At 37.3% G+C, this 19,150-nt stretch overlaps 2 protein-coding genes across 2 annotated transcripts; both read right to left on the bottom strand.

Annotated features, from left to right (window-relative positions):
- Positions 1 to 3,167: 3,167 nt before the first annotated feature.
- On the bottom strand, positions 3,168 to 6,429 carry mmp13a (matrix metallopeptidase 13a). The gene is made up of 10 exons (XM_062433700.1): positions 6,331 to 6,429; positions 5,754 to 5,998; positions 5,507 to 5,655; positions 5,058 to 5,186; positions 4,763 to 4,924; positions 4,532 to 4,661; positions 4,300 to 4,433; positions 4,027 to 4,186; positions 3,796 to 3,899; positions 3,168 to 3,683 (listed from the first exon to the last, which is right to left on the bottom strand). Exons 1-10 carry the CDS (start codon positions 6,427 to 6,429, stop codon positions 3,574 to 3,576), a joined length of 1,422 nt encoding a protein of 473 aa, XP_062289684.1. The 3' UTR covers positions 3,168 to 3,573.
- A 2,285-nt stretch (positions 6,430 to 8,714) lies between these two features.
- On the bottom strand, positions 8,715 to 16,999 carry LOC133994336 (matrix metalloproteinase-18). The gene is made up of 10 exons (XM_062433587.1): positions 16,919 to 16,999; positions 14,222 to 14,478; positions 13,849 to 13,997; positions 13,250 to 13,375; positions 12,923 to 13,084; positions 11,511 to 11,640; positions 11,224 to 11,360; positions 10,922 to 11,081; positions 9,598 to 9,698; positions 8,715 to 8,836 (listed from the first exon to the last, which is right to left on the bottom strand). The coding sequence occupies exons 1-10, from the start codon at positions 16,997 to 16,999 to the stop codon at positions 8,715 to 8,717; spliced, it is 1,425 nt and encodes a 474-aa protein (XP_062289571.1).
- Between the last annotated feature and the right edge of the window lie 2,151 nt (positions 17,000 to 19,150).

The raw sequence follows: 19,150 nt of genomic DNA, 5'->3' as shown, positions 1-19,150 counted from the left end.
GAAGAACGTCTTCTGTGTGCGGAGTAGCCCTACTCCTTTGGCTGTAGATTGCGGTGTGTAGATACGAAGTCATGAGCCTCTTTGACAGAGAAAAGCCGTTTCTTGCCTCCGTTTTTAGGCGTGACGAACAGCTTAGCTGGGTAGTGCAAAGCAGGTTTGAGGCCAAGGTTGTATAGCTCTTTCATGACGTCCCGATATTCAGATCGCTGGTCCAACACGTCGGGACTGTAATCCTCAAAGATGTGAAGTGGTTCGCCGCGATATTGGAGTTTACCCCTCATTTTGCGGGATTCACGTACAACCAGGTCTCGAGTTTGGAACTTGTGAAAGCAGATGACGACTGATCGAGGCTTTTCCCCTGGGCTTGGCTTGGCAGTGAGGGCACAATGAGCACGGTCCAACCCAGGTGTTGAAGTAAGGACTTGATCACCCAGTACCTCGACCAGGAGCCCAGCGAAGAATTCAGTGGAGCGGGCGCCCTCAACAGACTCAGGTAGGCCAATAATACGTATGTTGTTCCTTCTGCTGCGTCCCTCCAAGTGCAAGAGTTGAGCCTGTAGCTTAGCATTGGCGTCGGCTAGCGCTGAACAGTTAGTCTCCAGAGCTGTGATGCTGTCGCTGACTGCATTGGCATTGGACTCAAGGGAAAGCCCTCGTCTATCCTGGTCCTCTACTTTGGCTTGAATTGTATCTAGCTTTGACTCGAGGGCTGAGAATGCAGATTTGAAGTCGGTCGAAAGGGCTGCGCTGTGTTCTTCTAGCATGGCGGCTATGGCATCCATATCCAAGCGGCTAGCACCTGCGTTGTTTTTGGTGGTATTTTCGTCCTTTTTGGTATTTCTGGCGTTTTTTGAGGACATCTTCTTGTGAAGTTCGTCGTAAAAAGGTAATAGCAGTTGTTTATTGATCGTAATGTTGTGAAAAAGGGGCTAAGTTTAAGGTTTTTTTTTTTTAAATTATAAAGTGGGTGGGAGCGTGAAGTAAATGCGTCTACTCCATGCTCGCGCAGACCGGAACTCCAGTGAGTTGTTTTAAGGGGTTTTTCTGAGTGATCTGGGTGCATCGGAGACCCACTCTCATGTGGTTGTCCATAATGTGCACAAGAAATTACATCACGTTATGTTCATCATCCAAGTTGTGCAGGAACAGTTCTTTGATTGCTATAATAACTAAAAACAGAAGGAGTTATCTTACATGCATGTCACGTAGACATGATAGATGATGATATAGATGATAGGCACCACACTGATGACATGAATAAATAAAATACATTTTATTTAACAGATAATGATTTACATTGTGTAACATACAACACAGTCATTGTGTTTCCTTTTCCTAATGACAGACAGTTGACCTCATGAACAAAAATACATTTTAACATTGAGTTTTGACTTTCACGTGTTTTAGTTTGTTGACACTGAATATGATGTACTGGAGACCATGCCTACTGTGACTCCGCCCACCCCAACTCTCCTATCCTACTCTCACCTGGTCACCCCTGCTTGCTGCCAGCCTATCAGTCGTTGGCAGAGGGTGGATCATTGAAGCAGTGCTGCAGACATCACATTGTGGTTGGTTGTGGCCAATAGAGCTGTTCCGCATTCCAGCCTTGAACTTGACAAGGATCATAAAATATACAATTTTTCATGTTTCCACTGTGTATAACTTAGTAAGAAAAATGCCCCTATTATATATGTCTGTCATTAAAAAAATTAAAGTACCGTTTTTCTTTCAAAATCATGTTATTGGCCAAATAGCTTGTGGAATCAAGCATTGTAGGCTAGTTATAGAACACATATAGAATAGTAATTGTAGAAATGGCCTGACATTGATACTGTTTTTACTATCAATAATAATAGGCTATTTATAAATATATTATTTATAAATAGCCTATGCCTATTGTTTTCTAATATATATTAAGTCTAATGTAAACCAGTGTCTACAATTCTTTTGACTCTAATTCTCTTCTGAGTTTGTTTCCATTCTTTCTTTCTTTCTTTCTTTCTTTCTTTCTTTCTTTTTTTTTAATTGGACATTTTTCCTCTCACAGGTCATACACAAAAAGGGCAGCCAGCGGAAGTAGCAAAAACCAGTCAGGGATTGAGAACAAAAATCAAAGTCCAAATATCCAGGCAGTCAAAAACAGGGTGGACAAACACAAGAAACAAAAGAACAGACAGCACGTACACACACAATGACAAACTGCTCAGGAAATAGAAGTGACACAAGTGTATAAACAGGGCACGGCTGATTACAAGATCAAGTACAGATGTGTGGGGAAACTGGCAGGAGTAAGTAGCATTGGACTCAACACAAGTGTACATGGGTTACAAAATAAACCAGGGTATGATCAAAATATGATCTATAGGAGTAATAGTTATTTTTAGACGAATAAACTGATACACAATTAATTGCCCAATCCCTACTATCTCTGATACTGTCTTCCAATGTCTTTGTTTGTTTGTTTATGTCATGGTAAACAAACAATGACAAATTGTACATCTCCATTAACCAACAGTGATCTGTTTCTCGTCCACTGTCAATGTGGAATGGAACAAATGTTGGCAGGACCTTTAGTACAGCGGTTACTGTGGGAAGAAAATAACAATATTGCTGCTAATTTCCATCAAGTTAAACTCTGCTCAACTTCAACTCATCACTCTTGGAGCTGGTATCTCCTGCTCTCTGCTGCCAAAGTGTCTGAAGCCCACTGTCACTACCTTTCATTGAAAATGAATAACTGACAGCTAATAACATTGCAAATGAATGTTCGCACAGCCCCAGCAGTTGGTCAAACTGTTCATCATCCAGTCTAATAACTAGAAATCCACATTCCACATCTATGAGATGCATAACATTTTGTCCAGACAGAAGACAGAGAATATCTGGATGGATGATCCTGATTTTTACTCCAGACAACCATGTTCCCAAAAATAAATTCTGTACCTGCAAAATGAATTTCCATCAATGACTGATGACTGGTAATAGCTTTGTTCATCATACAGTATAAGCTAAAAAACAAATGTTAGTCTTCTTGAGAAACTGCACAAGCAACATCATGTCATTATTAGTACATTATCTTTTGGTTTGGCAAAATAATAACATAACAAACTTAAAAATGTATTTAAGTATCTTTTATTTGTAAATTGCAGGAGTCAAATTATTTTCATACACAGTTTTTGCATGCATACATTCATATGTGTTGTCACAGTAGGAGTAGTAGTGCAAATCTACGCAGAACTATAAAAATGATTAAATTAATTAATTAAATTCATAAGTTTTAAGTTAAACAAATTTAAGACAGCAATAAAATAGTAAGAAAATAGTAAAAATGAAAGACAAATAAAACACAATAAAATGGAATTAAATTAACTTAAAATTAGGAAAATAAATAAGCAAAGCACAGTATTTGGCCAATTTTGGCAAAAGGGCATATATCCAGTATATAGCCTTAAGCCTGTAACAATATTACTCCATATTATTGAATATATTATTTCAAATCATGGACAGTTTTTAACTGCCTCCATTGTCATTCACAGTAGCTGCATTAATAACTTCTGTTCTTCAGTCGGTTTAGAAGTTAGTGCAGGGCAAGAAGTAGTTGTTTGCAAGCAGACGGAACATCCTGCCGCTCCTCAAGCTGAACTCATACATCTGGGGTCCACTGTAGATGTAAGTGAAACCTGAAGAAGAGAGAATCAGTGTTAGTAAAGGCCGGAAGGATTCGGAATAAACATAATCTCATTTCAATAATGATGACTTGGAAAATTCAGATCAGCCTCAAACGCAACTCACTTCTGTACTGGAAAGCTGCCGTCACTTTGGTGGTCACGCCATTGAAGGTCTCATCAATACGTTTGGGGAATCCCTTGTCCATGGACTTTCTCACCTCATCATAGCTGAAAAACGTACAGAAGATAATTAGACCGATACACCATTTGTACACCATCTTGTAAACATCATCATCACATGTATCATCACATCTAAATCAGTCATCTGAATTGATTTCAGATCATTTGAACACACCTGTAGTAATGGCGGTCCACGAAGATCAGAGTCTTGCCAGTATCCACGTCGTACATTACTGCATCGACTTTCTTCACAGTTTTGGGCAGACCGAAACTGGAGAGTGGTTTAGGATAGCCAGGTGCAAGGTCATAGCCATTGAAAGCCCACATCTTACGATCTGTAAAGAGATTCAAAGAAAACAGGTTTCTTAGTGAATGCATGTGAAGGTTAATTATCTACACTTGAAAATAGTGTCAGATTAGGAGTTTGGGTAAATTAAAGGACAAATACCTTTAAAGAGCAGGACTTTGTCTGTTACTTTGCTCTCAAAAGCAGCATCAACACTGTCAGGGGCATCAGGCCAGAAGCTTTGGATGAGACTCTGCTGAGGTCTGTTGACCTGAGGGTGGCTACGCCAGAAGAAGCTGAGGATACACAAGAGCACAAATTAGATCAGTAAGCCTCAGAACACTCAGAGTGGACTTCAGGATTCAGATATTTGAGCATTCTATATCTTTGGTACCTGTCTTTGAAGAAGTACATCTCTCCACGCAGGGTGGTGACAGCGTCCAAGACCATGGTTGAGTCACAGGAATCAGGGGTTTTGGGAGGAGCAGGTCCATCATCATTTGAATCTCCGTCAGGGTTTGGACCTGGGGGTTGAATAGAGTCAGAGTAATGTTATGTTCAGAGGTCCTTCAGAGTTTAGGTTGAGTGTAAACAGACAGCTATGAATCAGTCAGTAAATACTAACCATAGAGAGACTGGATGCCGTTGACATCATCCTGGGGCAAGGTGAAGGTTTCGGGGTTTCTGTATACGTAGGTGGGGTACATGAGTGCACCAGGATCCTGAGAGTGAGACAAACCCAAAGAGTGGCCAAACTCGTGGGCGGCTACGATGAACAGGACGTACCCTAGAGCAGAAAACACAGAAGTACGAGTTATATACCTCTCAATGAAGCGCATACAGAATATCATGTATACAAGAACATACATTGAGTAGCTAATAAGTAAAATCAGACACTATGCCGGGCATAAATAACTCACCTCTGGTTGAGCGGAAGGTGAAGTCCTCATCCTCATCAAAATGAGCATCTCCTCCGATGCCAGCGGATGGGGCGTAGGCGTGGGCAAGAAGGCCACCAGGGCCATCAAAGGGGCTAAAATCACCATGGTCTGTTAACAAGAGCATACTCATGTTAGCTTTGGCAAACAAGATAGAATTACAAGCAATTAAATGAATTACTGTTTTTTAGAAAATCAGAAATGGGTGACTTAAATGCATCTTAGTGCTAATACTGATCAGCTGTCTCTGTCTAACCCTAACCCTCCCCTACCGGAATCGAACCAGGGACGCTGCCATTATGTCGCATGCATGGTAACCACTCTGCTACCAAGCCAAGATTTTCAAGAACATCACAACTACTATAATAAACGATGAGCATCAAGAAAGTATATAACTGGGACATAAACAGGAAATGTTATCTTGTACTCACTTCTGCGGCCAAAGGAGATCATGATATCAGCGATGCCACTGTAGATTCTGGTGAATCTCAGAGGAGTGACTTTGGCCCAGACCTCCAGAGCTTTCACCATGGAGTCATCAACCTCTGCCACAGACATGTCAGGTGTGTAGTTCTCTATCCTTTAAGACAATATAATATAGAACATACTTAAATAATGAAGCACATGATTCAAAGCTTAAAGTTAGTCTCTCACACATTCTCTCTTTAGATAACTCACCTGAAAGTAAGACTGGTTTTATCCCACTGGAAGCCTGGAAAGGTGGAGAAACGGCCAAGGCTCACATCTGGAACACCACATCTGGGCTTCTTCATCATCGCCAGGGTGTCAGCATCCAGGTTGCCGGTGACCTCCAGACGAAAGAATTGCTGCATCTCAGTCAGCTTCTCGGTTATGGGGCTGATCCCTCGTCTGATAGAGGGACCGGTCTCCTCAGTTAGGTTGAAGAATTTCTTCAGGTAGCCCTTTAAGAGAAATAGAAGTAACATACTTAAATATGCAGCATCAGTATACGTATAAGCTCTATGCAGTATGAAGAGATTTGTTCATATATAAACAGCAGAGATCAAACAGGTACTGTTATGAAGCTCATGTGTTGCTTTTTTAATGTCAACTTTGCTGCTGCAATATTGTAAATTTCCCCATCGTGGGACTAATAAAGGAATACCTTATCTTATCTTATCTTATCTGTGTCTATAATAATGTAACATCAGAAGTAAGAAAACAAAGGTTTCAAATACACAATTTTAGTACAAAATAGTAAAAAATGCATGCATAAAAAGGCAAGAACACATACCTCTGCAAAGTTCTCATCTTGAAGAGTAATCTGTGCTATAGGCAGGCAGTTAAGTGCAGCTGCCAAGCTTAGTAGAATGCTAAGTTTGAATGTCGTCATGTTTCCTGGTTGTGGATAAGATGTGTTGCTGTGCTCAGGGCAGCTTGTTATATAGGCTGTAGACTGGGCGTGTTGAGCAACTACCTTTTCAGGAAATGTTCCTTTTATGGGTGAAAGAGGAAGTTAAGGCTTTGATTTCTGATTCAAAAAAAAAAATCCCGAAAGACACACTGATGACTGGTATGTGTAACAGACTATGCTCTGGAAGATTTCCACAAAATAAGAGATTACATTCATCTTATGAATCAGCCACAAAAGCACTGTTCTTGTTGATTTTCTCTGATACAAATTTTAGTTCAAAATGTATTTTATGTGTTTTTAAATGTGTGTTTTGCATCATCAGTTTTAAGTTGAAAACTGAAAAGAAAGAACTTGACTCTGTCCTTCCTTGTTTATATGAACATGTGGACATTTAAAGCTGTATTTGGATCTGGATACAAACAAATTGAGACAGTCCAGCAATACATGTTATTTCTTTTCAAATATTTGTAATTGATCATATTCAATTGCATAATAAAATGCAATATTAAGAAAGTCTCAACTGAGGAAGATATGATTGATATTAATATGATGATTGATATGAAAACTCAATTTGATTGAGCAGTCAAACTTTTTAAAAAAGTCTCAATCTGCATTGGTTCATTGTATCACGGCCTAATTTGATTAAAGGGTATATGTTATGCACACTGACAGGTCTATATCATTATATTTGAAGCTTTACTAAAATATCTTACAATATTTATATATTTTAGTTTGTTTTTTTTAAACTTACTTTTTCTTTTTCTTCACTTGAAATGTCAATCCATATATACATATCTGAGTCAAAATCTGATCTGAAATATAACAGACAACGCAAATAATACCTTAGCAACAAACGTAGCAACAAATACTACTGAAACAGCAAATACGTCACAAATGGGATGTTGATATCTGACATCATAACAGTATAGTAGAAATTTCAAAAAAGTATAATATGTCCCCTTTAAAAGCAGTTATCGTAAGTAGGTATTCATATAACAAAGAAATAACTAAAAAATATATATTGGCAGAGGTTACTCATTATATTAAATTATATATATTGGAGCAAAATTTAAATGAATGATGATTTTTTTTGGCTTTCATTTGTGCTTTGCTTCACTCTCAAACTCACACTCACACTCTGAGCCAAATCAACTAATTCTTTTTTTTCTTTTTTTTAATGTATGGTGGTACAACAGTGCTCGCACCATACCGTTTTTGACAGTTGATTATACTTCTGTTATTAATATATTTCTAATATACTATTCTTTTGTCCATTGTCACTGCTTTCCACCCTCCAAAACCAGTCTGTCATTAAAGGTCTGACAAGCAACCTGTTCCCTCCGGGCATTATGCTGTTGTAAATTCTAGTAAAACATCAAAGTGCTGTGTGAGCAAACACAGACATGTTGTGTCATGTCTTCGTGAACAAAAGCCTCAGTTTACCTCCTTTTCAAATTCAAAGATCTGCCACTTCAAGGAGTACTTGTCATTGCCAGGGATTATTCATCATGCTGCACAGTTTTAATCACACACCGCATCATCAGGTCCAATCAGTCATAACAATTTTGTTTATTGATATGAGTCACATACAGGAAAAAGGCCAACTGTGTAAATGATTTTCATGAAAGTTAGTTAATCTATAATCTATTAAATTCTCTTGTATCTGTATAAAGTGTTTTTCAAGCTGCATGAGCCAACTGTAGGTGGTTATTTTCCACCCTGGTAGATTTGTAATAATTGATTTCAACTTTGAACATCAGTGTTGAATGTGGAGCGGGAAAGCTACATTTTGGTCTTTGTTACCTAATTCTGGACACTGACAGAAACAGTAACAGTCTTCTTGTGCAATGTATTGTGTCAGGTAAATTGATCAACACCAGTAAATTTAGACAGGATGAATTTCACTAGCGACAAATATAAATCATTACAATTTTATTCTCAATATATGTGAACAATAGATAATAGTTTCACAGAACATATCTGGCAACAACATTCAGATAAAATGATTGACAACTCAAAAAAACACAAAAAACACAACACGCACAAATTCCACTTTTACAACATCATATCAATACTGAGATAACACTTTTCACCACTTCCCTGGATTATTCAACAGTTCCCAAATTGGCTTTTGCTACACTGAGGTTATTGCAGAATATACAGTTACTTAACACTTAGTCTATACACATGCAGGCAGCAGATGCACAGCATCATTATCAACCTACAGGCATGCACTCTACTTCAGTTATCTGCTCTCTCTATTATCAAATTTCATTGCCGTCCTTCTTGCATTCCAGCAGGTCATTAGCAGAGCCGATGGAGATGACATGTTTAGAGTTGGAATCATATTCGTAGTAGATGTTCCCCCTAAAGAAGTAGACAAATCCTGTTGGGAATAAAGATAAAGGTATCAGGGTGCATAATGTTTACTACGATAATACATTAAAGATGCTATGTGTGGGTTTTTTTTATATCAGATTATCATCGGGGCCATGGGCCACTGGGGTTTCTGCATTTAACCCTTACATACTGTTCAGGGTCAAATTAGGCCCTTTTTTTTTACATTTAAGAGCTGTAAAAACACCTTATACACATTTCTTTTAAGTGGACATTCTAATGTGACGCAGAATATACAAACATTTAAATAAAATGCATCATTCTTTTACACATTTTTGTAAATGCAAATGTTGTTGTATTCTTCATATTCTATAAAGTGTTCTCCTAGACCATAATATAGTGATTGTGAATGACTTTTCTTTCATAAATAAATAGAATGCACTCAGTTTGCTCTCTGACAGCTTCATTAAGTATTAATAAACCATGTATTAATGACTGATGGGGAATTTATGAATGTGAATTGGTGCAGAGACTAAAATTATGAGTCACAATATGAGCAGTATGTAAGGGTTAAAGACATTTTAACTTAAACATGTAGGTTTGTTTGATCACCCTTTTTGTCTACTGTTCCTCCCTAATTTGACCTGGATACTCTACTTCTTTTCTCTGCAATAATATAATCTAGATGATGAAGAAAACCAGTCGCTGTAAAATACACTGTTGATTTGCTTTGTGTTAACATGCTGTGCATAGAACCTTTATATGTAACACCTTTTATGCAACTGAAGGCAGACAAAGAAGGTGATGTACCTTCATGAAAGGCAGCAGCATCTATAGGAGATGGAATCCCCGGCCAGTGCTTCCCTATGGGTGTCGGTGACGCCTGCATCATCTTCTGCTTCTCATCATACCTATTGTTGCACACAAAAAAAATATGATTAAGCCTTGTCTGTACATTTTCCTGCTGGTAGTAAATACGCAAGCATGGTAAGGAATGAGGAAGAACAGTAAGCCACAGTATCTTTTGACATCAGCAGTCATCTTGACAAATTGAAAATTAGCCAACACAATGAGAATGAATAATAATAATTTGTTAAGAAGTTGTTACAGCAATACCTAAGAAGGAAGTTGGACAAGCCTTGTTTGCTGTATGCATCACAAATAGTATAGAAAATAATAGTACTATTGCATGGCAATATGAACATTTTTCAAGAGAACTGAAGTAATGGGTAATGTACCATCAATATTTAGATGTAAACAAACTAAGTTACGGAAGACTATTAAAACTTAAAAGAATCACTCCACTAACTATGAAGATAATGTGTGAACTGGTCTCAACTCAAACGTAGATTTAATCAAGTAATAGTCAAAACTAACATACACCAACATTATAGCACCTTCGTTCCCATTTGATAACTACCTGAGTTACCCATATATTTAATCTAACATGCACTACTGATAAAATCCCAACTGTATGGAAATCGAAATCAAAAGTGATCTATATTGATTGTCTCAGATCACCTTCTATTGTGACAACTACAGGTGTACCACAAGGTTCTGTGCTTTTCAATATACAGTAACAATGGTATACTCCAACAAAAATGTATAATATACATTTTTAATCTGACAATACCATTTTATATACAGCTCTTATTCTCAAGCCATGTCTAAATTATGAGTCTATCTTAAAATTGTACTTGCAAAGGTCAGAGCATTTGTTCTCAAGAACCCTTAAATCAATTTAATGTCCTCCTTCTATTAAAACACACTAGTGCTGTGCCCGAAACTTGGAGATATCCTGTACACACGTTGCTCATTCCCTCTGGATAAATATTGTATCCATCATCCATCCATTGCCTAGATTTAGATCAGGTATGTCCAAACTATTCCATAAAGGGCCATGTGACTATACACGTTTTTGTTCCAACCAATCAAGAGCACACGATTCGACCAATCAACTGTCTGAAGAATGAGATCAGTTGATTAAATGAGTCAAGTCTGTTGTGCTCCTGCTTTGTTGGAATAACAACCTACAGCCACATGAGCCTTTATGGAATAATTTGGACATCCCTGATTTAGACGAAGAACTCTATACCGATCCTATATGTGTGGTAAACGGTAGGATCTTGAATACCTCCAACACTCGTGGCCAGTGAAGAACACAGTGTAGTGATCATTGTACAAGTGAAGAGCAGCATCTACAGATTTTATTCTGGAGGGGAAGCCCAGGTCCCAGATGTTTCTTGGATAACCTTCCTCAAGGTTTAACTGCTTCAGCATCCAGTACTGGTGACCTGTAACAAAAACACTACATTTTCATATTTACAGGCGCATTTGATACACACTACCCATTCAAGTATATATAGTTTGTCATTATAAAGGTCAATATACTACTGTGCCTATACTGCACAACCCATGATGCTCTTTTAGTATTACCTTTGAAAAACAGAATAACATTTTCCAGCACATTCTCATAGACAGCATCCAAGTTGCAAGGTATACTTTCTGGCCACAGACTACTAATCAGAGTGATTGCCGTCTTCTCAAACTGATGATGTTTACGCCACATAAATCTGAAAAGGAATGAGAAAGTTATCTTTAACACCATTTCCATTATTGTTTTACCAAAAATCCTCAAAGCAAAAAGACAGCAGACAACAGGTGAGAAGCAAATCTGCCTGTCAAACTCTGATGATGTAGAATTTCTGAGAAAGTGTAGATACCTGTCTTTGAAAAACAGGAGCTCCTGCTGTAATTGTGTCACAGCATCAAAAGACAGATCTGGGTCACATTTGTCAGGTGTTTTTGGAGGAGGGTTTTTTGAGGATAGTGCAGCAAAATTGGAACTGATACCTACAGCCAACAAAGTAAACAGTTTAAGTGCACTATTTATAACCATTCATTCATTCATTAAGGCCTTGCTTTTTGAAATGTACCCAGCTCAGCATTTTTCTTTTCAAATAAAGTCATATATAAACTCCCTGAAGTTCAAATGTACTGTGACTTACTTAAGTATATCATCTGTATATAATCCGATCTTTTCCAAGTCAAAGTCACAGACATCTGTAAGGAGTATAATATTGTTTGCTTTAGTAAGACCTATGAACTCTTTTATAATAAATTGACATATCCAGTTTTCATAATTACTGCTTCATGATTTTCCACTGACCATTAATTATTGCTCAACTTTGGCAGCAGCCATTGTTATGGTTTTCCATTTAGTTGCTTTATGATTTCATTCTTTCAAATGAGCTGTTTTTAAGCCAATTTATATCAGCATTATAAGGAATCTCAAATTAAAAGTCGCCTATGTAGAAATCAGAAATTCCTTCTCAATTGTGAGACTTGGGAAAGCTTGTTTATTTTGCACGAGACTATTGCAGGTGATATCCCCCTTCTTCCGCTGCTGTACGCTCACATACATAGACCGAATCTGCACTGCCCAACTTGCTTGAAATATGCTTAATCAACCACCTGAACCTCCTGAACCCAACCTGACCTTTTCTGGGGTTTTTTCAAACCATGTATGCTAAACACTAATAGGCCCAATGAGCTTCCTTAAATTATGTTAATGCCTAATTACTCATTGTCAATTGAAAAAAACGATAAATAAATGCAAATAGCTTTGTAATAGAACCTTTAGGAAATAAAATGCCTGGTGTATAATGTGCACATTAATGTTAATCAGGCTTTATGCATTTACTTCATGCATTTACTCTCCAGTGTCATATCTTTTCTCTTTTTACACAATAAATGAATTACAACTCATAGTCAAAACAACCTCACCTATGACTGTGGGAACTGAAGATTTTTGAAGAGCACACACTTTGACACAATTTTGAATGGCTTCACTGTCTTGAGTCAGCTAGTATCAGAATAATGATGACATATTAAAAAGAGGAAGTTGTGGTTTTCAGTTTGGATTTATTCCCACCACTGTGTGCACTGTTGAATTACTAAGGTCTCCACATGCATGTACATAAATATTTGATTTTATTAATTAATTAAAGGGGGAATATACTGTATTTTCACATTGAAGCCAGAACAAATGTAATGCTAAGTTATTGTGAAGCTGTTCTTGCAGCTCACACCTCACAATGCACTCTGACATATGAGTGAGTCCAGCTGGACTTACCGTATAAGTGTTGGACGTCTTTGACGTCACGGAAGGAAAGCTGAGGCTCAAAATTGGGGGCAAAGTTGTATGATGGGTACATGATAGCGCCAGGATCGGGCGAATGGGCCAGGCCAAGCGCATGGCCAAATTCATGGACTGCGACGGGAAATAGGTTGAAACCTGGAGCAGAAACAAGTCTTATGAGGGTATGTTGTGCTGCCATACAACTTCCTTTTTCTCTTTAAATGTAGACTTGTCATCAATCATCTGTGGTAATATGTTCAGAAGATTCCTTTAAGTCAAAAAAATACTTGTGTAAGTGTGAGTGATTTCTAAAACCAGTACCAGTGGAATTAAAGCTCCAGTCTTCATCAGCATCAAAGTGCACATCTCCACCAATACCAGACCCAGGCAGAAAGGCATGAGCCAGGATTCCTTTTTTGCCGTCAAAGGGTGCGCCATCCTTATGATCTGCAACAAACAATGTCCAGCCTAAGATACAATAAAGCCCTCATAAATGTTGCGTGTCATCACTTTGCAATAAAGCTCAACCGAGCAGATCTGACATCACAATATTGTCATTGTCTTATATTATCTTATCTTGGATTGTGTTATTTTCTTATAACCCCTAGCTTCTTGTACTCCTCCCTAGAATGCTTTGCCCTCCAAACCTGTCCTGCATTAGCCTCGTCAGCCCTGCCCTACTCCCAGTGTTTCTCCCAGCCAATCAGCTTCTTGCCTGTTCTCCAGTCTAGTCACCCTAGTCCTTCATGAGTACAGTCAGTATTTTAGTCCTGTTGTTCAGTTCAGTCTTTGTCGGATCATTTGTTCTGTTCTATTCGGTTTTACTTTGTCTGCACTCCTGAATAAAGTCATGAATAAACACTATTCTTCACTTCCTCTCTGTTACTTTTGGTCTTGCATCTGGTCTCTTTAGAGCTCACCGCCACTGTGGAAGGAGATGACAATGTCAGCCTCTCTCCTGCTCCGCTTGCGTAATTTTATCGGTGCCACATTGGACCAGAGCTTCCATGCTGTCCTGAAGAGTTTGTGAATCTGTGAAGCTGGTATGGTGAGGTTATAGTGAGCGATCCTGAGGAACAAAGAATAGCACTTCTTAATTTTAATGAACATGTCCACTACTACATCAGCATCATCGTTTTTAGTTTCTATTTACTTTACTTAATCTGCAAAGTAACCATACTTTATGCCTGAATTTAATTTGATCATATAAAATGAGTTGAGATTATTTCAATCAGTGGTAATTAATGCTGTTATTTAGGCTGATGGGATAGGAAGTCATATCAGTGCTCTAACCTGTAGCTAAGGGTGCGCCGCTTCCAGCGAATGGTCGGTCCAAATGCTTCCACATCAGACAGACCACAGCGTGGCTTCTTCATTACTGCCAGAGTCTCTTTGGTGAGCTCTCCAGTCGGGGGTAAACCAAAGAAATTTTGCACCTCCTTGATCTTATCACAGAGTCCAGTTGACCAATCAGTATCAACATCATTATCTACAGTCCTCTTCTGTCTATTTTTCTTGGTCTGGTAGCCATAGAAATTCTTCACATATTCCTGAAAGCAGATAATTCAGTCATTTTACAAAAACCTCATGAATGTATGCTGAAGTGATGTAAACCATTTCAGACACAAAACACTCTTTCTGTGCCCACAGGGTTTGACAGTCTGTCTCCATAGGAGATAAAAAAATAATTACAAGATGACACGAGCAGATGAAAACAATTTGTTGGAGGTGTAAATTATTTGATTCTTCTTCCACAATGTCTGGCAAGCTGAGAAGTAACATGAATCATGAAACAACTACAATCTTTACTGTAAACATTCCAAACATTTTCTCCAACCTTTAATAATATAGCACAGTGCCATATTACTATACTCATGTAATTATAGGTGTCAACAACAGACACAAGACCTATAGATGCTTTAGCTTGACTGCAGACCTATATGTATATATATGTGGGGCTAATATTCCTCAGTTGAAATATTTAAATACTTTGTCCTATTTAGCATTTATGAATAGTATATAAGCATTTAATACGTCTTTTATAACACACTATATTTATAAAAAGACATTTGTAAGTGTTTACTCAGTGTTTGTCAACAATTAACACTTTTCCTATTAAGACATATTTCTTAATATTACACCTGTGTTTTACATTTAAAAACACTTGTAAGGGCTTACAACCACATTATAGTGTGTTATACACCATTTATGAAATTCTTATATATTCATAAATGTTAAATAGGGGGACTTTATTCAAATGATTAACATAATATGAAAAATCAAGTAATGTGAAAGATGCTTTATTGCTCGCAAATAAAAACTCACCTTTAATTATAATTCATTTAAATAAATATAAGTGATTGTAATGAATTATATTCTTAACCGATTATTTTGTTACCTTGAGAAATAAAACTGTTGTGATGATGTTACATTCCAAGATCAAGATCAGCTGAAACCTCAAGCTGACATTCAAAGGATTGACAGTCATAAATTGTGGTTCATTTGGCAAATCTATAACAAACAGGGACTCCATGTGAGATTGTGGTTACTCGCTTATTTTAACTGCTGTTATCACTTGATTTAATTGTGCGTTACCACAAGATAACACTGGTTTCATAGCCATGCAGTCTCGTCACGCTGATGGTGCCAAGCGGCACTCAAAAAGGATTGATATCAATGCATCAGATTTTACTACACTTGAGGTTTCCCAGGGGCACAAATTTTGAAAATGAATGTGTTATCTTGTGAAATGATCATGTCAATACTTTTATTTTATATCATTATGAGATATTAAAATTGAGTATTATAAGAAAACAGCAATCTTAAGCTGTAAACTTGTAATTATAAGATAAAATGAAGCATCTGATTATTTAGGCTGGACACAGTGTATATAAGAGACATATATCAAAATACATTTCAAATAAAAAGCAATATGTTGTTCTAAATATATACGCTAATTTGAACCTGATTCGTGGCTCCACGCTGACGAAAGAGTGATTCTACTGTGTTTCGACCTGCTCTCACAAAACACTCTGGTTACTTAAATTGAAAGGTTATTAACACTAACCACCACCACCACCACAGATTGTTGCAGTCATCTTATTGAATAAAATGAATTATCAATCAATCAATCTTTATTTATATAGTGCCAAATTACAATAAAAGTCATCACAAGGCACTTTACACATAGACTGTACACTTTAATTTAATTTAGACCTACATTCCGCCATGAGCAGTACTTGGCGACAGTGGCAAAGAAAACTCCACTTTAATGGGAAGAGACTTCAGGCAGTACCAGGCATTATGATTTTTTGATTTTTTTTGGAATATAGTGGTGAGAGAATTATTGTCATTAGGAAATAATGATATATATATATCTATATATATCCATATATATATAGATATATATATACACGGTCGCCCATAAAGTTGGAATAAAATATTTTTGACCTCTTTCCGTGAAATGAATTTTAAAAATGTGATTTATTCTTGATAGATAAAGTGTATATATTCTCAAAATTGTATTGATCAATCTCATTGCACCTGGTCAAAGGTGATTACTGATGTGTATGAATAGAAAATAAAAAGAGGAATGTGTTATTCCAACTTTATGGGCGACTGTGTATATATATATATATATATATATATATATATATATATATGTGTTGCCATGAATTTTTAAGTGTAGAAAACTGTCAAATTGAGTTAAATTATGTCTGGAGCCATATTCTGTATCATACTGTTACTAATAGAATACAGATCCTATTAGTGGGTCAAAAATTAGGTTCTTTTTGAGCTTTTAGGGCACTTATCTGAACTAACAAATCACTACCATACCTGAGCATCGATGCCGACGTAATGGGGTAATAAAACAGTTCAGAATTAACCCCCAATAAATAAAACAACACATCCCATTCAGAAACCAGTAAAGCAAGCTCTTTTCTGTACTTTCTTACAGAGTTTAAGTTGCAAGTACAAAGTGATAAATACCTCTGCAACCTTCCATTCAGCTTCAGATGGCTCAGCGTGGGGTTGTGTGGGCTTGTCTGTGGTCCAGAGAGGCATGGCCATCACAAGAGTATTACTGGGCATCATAAGAGTCAAAAGACTGAGCCAGAGCATCTTCATGTTTGACAGGCAGGCGTCTCAATAAGTCAGTCTGTCTTAGAGACGTGCAGCTACTGATGCACAGAGCTATATGCAAAACTGCAGCAGAGGCGACCTGTTAATTATATGTGGGTGCTCCTGTCCCAACAAGAACAGCAAGGTGGCTTGGCGCAAAACTGGGTCTTATTTAATGTCTCTAACACCAACCTCCTTATTTAAAGCTTCAGAGAAGGAAATCAGTTCCATCAGACCCAAAATTCTCCGAAACACCTCCTATTTTATCAACATTCCTAACTTTTGTAAAGTACCCTTATCTCCTCCGGGGATGAACAGTGACAACAAATATGCACATATCCTAGGAAGTTTGATAAAGAAAATAAACAACGAGCTACATCAAAGATTAAACTCAAAATTCACTAGAAAGATCATGTCAGTGATAGTCTTGGAATCGACTGTGTCTGCTTTCATATCACACTAAATCACATTAACTCATTTGACCACCTGTGATTCCTTTTGTTGCATATCAAAGTTCCAAAATCATGTTCAACAATTCCCTCAGTATTGTATAAGATTCAGACTCTTATATAGACTCAAAACGTAGGCTACTGGTTAGCCCTGTATTATCATTGATGTTGCATAATAATGAACAGCTTGTCTATAGGCCATTTCATGTCATTTCATGTTATATACTTTTTGACTTGCTTATGTAAAATATAGTTATGAATAAATGTTGCATGTTGGATTTGCATATTCAAAGTGCTATGGAGTATTCGTGTTATTTTATGGTTATGGATAATTGAAGGGCTTAAAAACGTTATAGGTATAGCCCACCAACATGCAGTACATTAATTCTAATCTTTACTGATCTGTTTGCAAGCTGAACACATTCCTTATTTATTGTGCTGCATTCTTTCTTTCTCTCTTAGTAAATGATCCTGCTAAACCACGAAACTTTCTAATTAAATAATAATGATAACATTGATACACCAATTATGGCCGACCACTGATGTGGTTTGAGGTGAAGCATTTAAAGTATAATTGATGTGCAGAAAGACCTGTTGTTCTTCTTTCCTTGTTTTTAATCTTGTTTATGCATCACTTTCGGACTTTCGGAAAGAACTAACTAACTTTTTCAAAAAGAGAATGTCAACAACAAGTGGTAAACATAGCTCGAGTTGTGGCAATTTCTTGTCCCGAATGTTGCAAGCTTAGACAGAGTGTCAGCTTCACACACTGATTAAAGATGCACAAAGTGTAATGCTGCACTCAGCGTTATATTGTCACAATCCATCTCTGATAATCTCTGAAACACTCATATAACCTATTCATCAACAATTGTTATTGTTACCCCACTGTTGAGCAGCTAAGTAATTCTCACGGTCACACAGTTACTTCCTTTTTCTTAATAAATGTTTTGAGTCAGTCTAAACTATCAGACTCACTTGACTCAGCACAGTGCTGCAATCAGAGAGAATAATAATATGACGTTGGCATTGTCAACTGTGCTATCGGTGCTAAAGGTGCTATTTTTTTCTCGAATAAGGCAAGCGCTGATATATTCCTGATGTATTTGTACAAGGAACAAAGCTTGAGGTGGTACAGGAGTTTAAATATCTAGGAATTATGACAGACAGCTATGCTTCAAACAACAAGTAAAATGAACTGTGAATACAATAAAATTCAATCTTTATAATTTCAAATACATTAAAAATAACCTAACTGTCGCTTCAGCCAAACTGTACCTTAGTGCGATGATTGTGCAACACATGACCTACTGTATAACAACTTGGGCACTGGCATGTAGGTCCATGCTAAAACCTGTTGAAATTGCATACAAACAAGCTCTTAAAATTCTAGATAAAAACCCCTACACATAGCATCATTGTGCCATCTTGAAGAAATATGGGAAAATATAATAGAATATTCAGATTGTATCCTGGTCTATAAAATCCTCAATGGGCTAGCTCAGGGGTGGCGAAGCATGTGCCATGAAGAGCCATGTGTATGCAGGTTTTCCTTCCAACCAAACACTTCAACAGGTGATTTCACTGATTAACACAGCTTCAGCCACAGAGGTGTGTTAATCAGTGAAATCACCTGTTGAAGTGCTCACAC

Source organism: Scomber scombrus, chromosome 14 (genome assembly GCF_963691925.1).
Source record: "Scomber scombrus chromosome 14, fScoSco1.1, whole genome shotgun sequence".
Taxonomy (NCBI): domain Eukaryota; kingdom Metazoa; phylum Chordata; class Actinopteri; order Scombriformes; family Scombridae; genus Scomber; species Scomber scombrus.
The sequence above is the reverse complement of the archived record's forward strand: the minus strand, read 5'-3'. Positions and strand labels throughout refer to the sequence as shown.

Coding starts and splice junctions, on each gene's coding strand:
- mmp13a (XM_062433700.1), bottom strand. CDS start 6,429: ATGACGACATTCAAACTTAGCATTCTACTAAGCTTGGCAGCTGCACTT. Junction 5,187..5,506: donor GATCTCCTTTGGCCGCAGAA/GTGAGTACAAGA, acceptor TCTTGTTAACAG/ACCATGGTGATTTTAGCCCC. Junction 4,434..4,531: donor ATGTACTTCTTCAAAGACAG/GTACCAAAGATA, acceptor GTGTATCCTCAG/CTTCTTCTGGCGTAGCCACC.
- LOC133994336 (XM_062433587.1), bottom strand. CDS start 16,999: ATGGCCATGCCTCTCTGGACCACAGACAAGCCCACACAACCCCACGCT. Junction 13,998..14,221: donor CGGCGCACCCTTAGCTACAG/GTTAGAGCACTG, acceptor TTTGTTCCTCAG/GATCGCTCACTATAACCTCA. Junction 11,641..12,922: donor AGACGTCCAACACTTATACG/GTAAGTCCAGCT, acceptor TGTTGGCTGTAG/GTATCAGTTCCAATTTTGCT.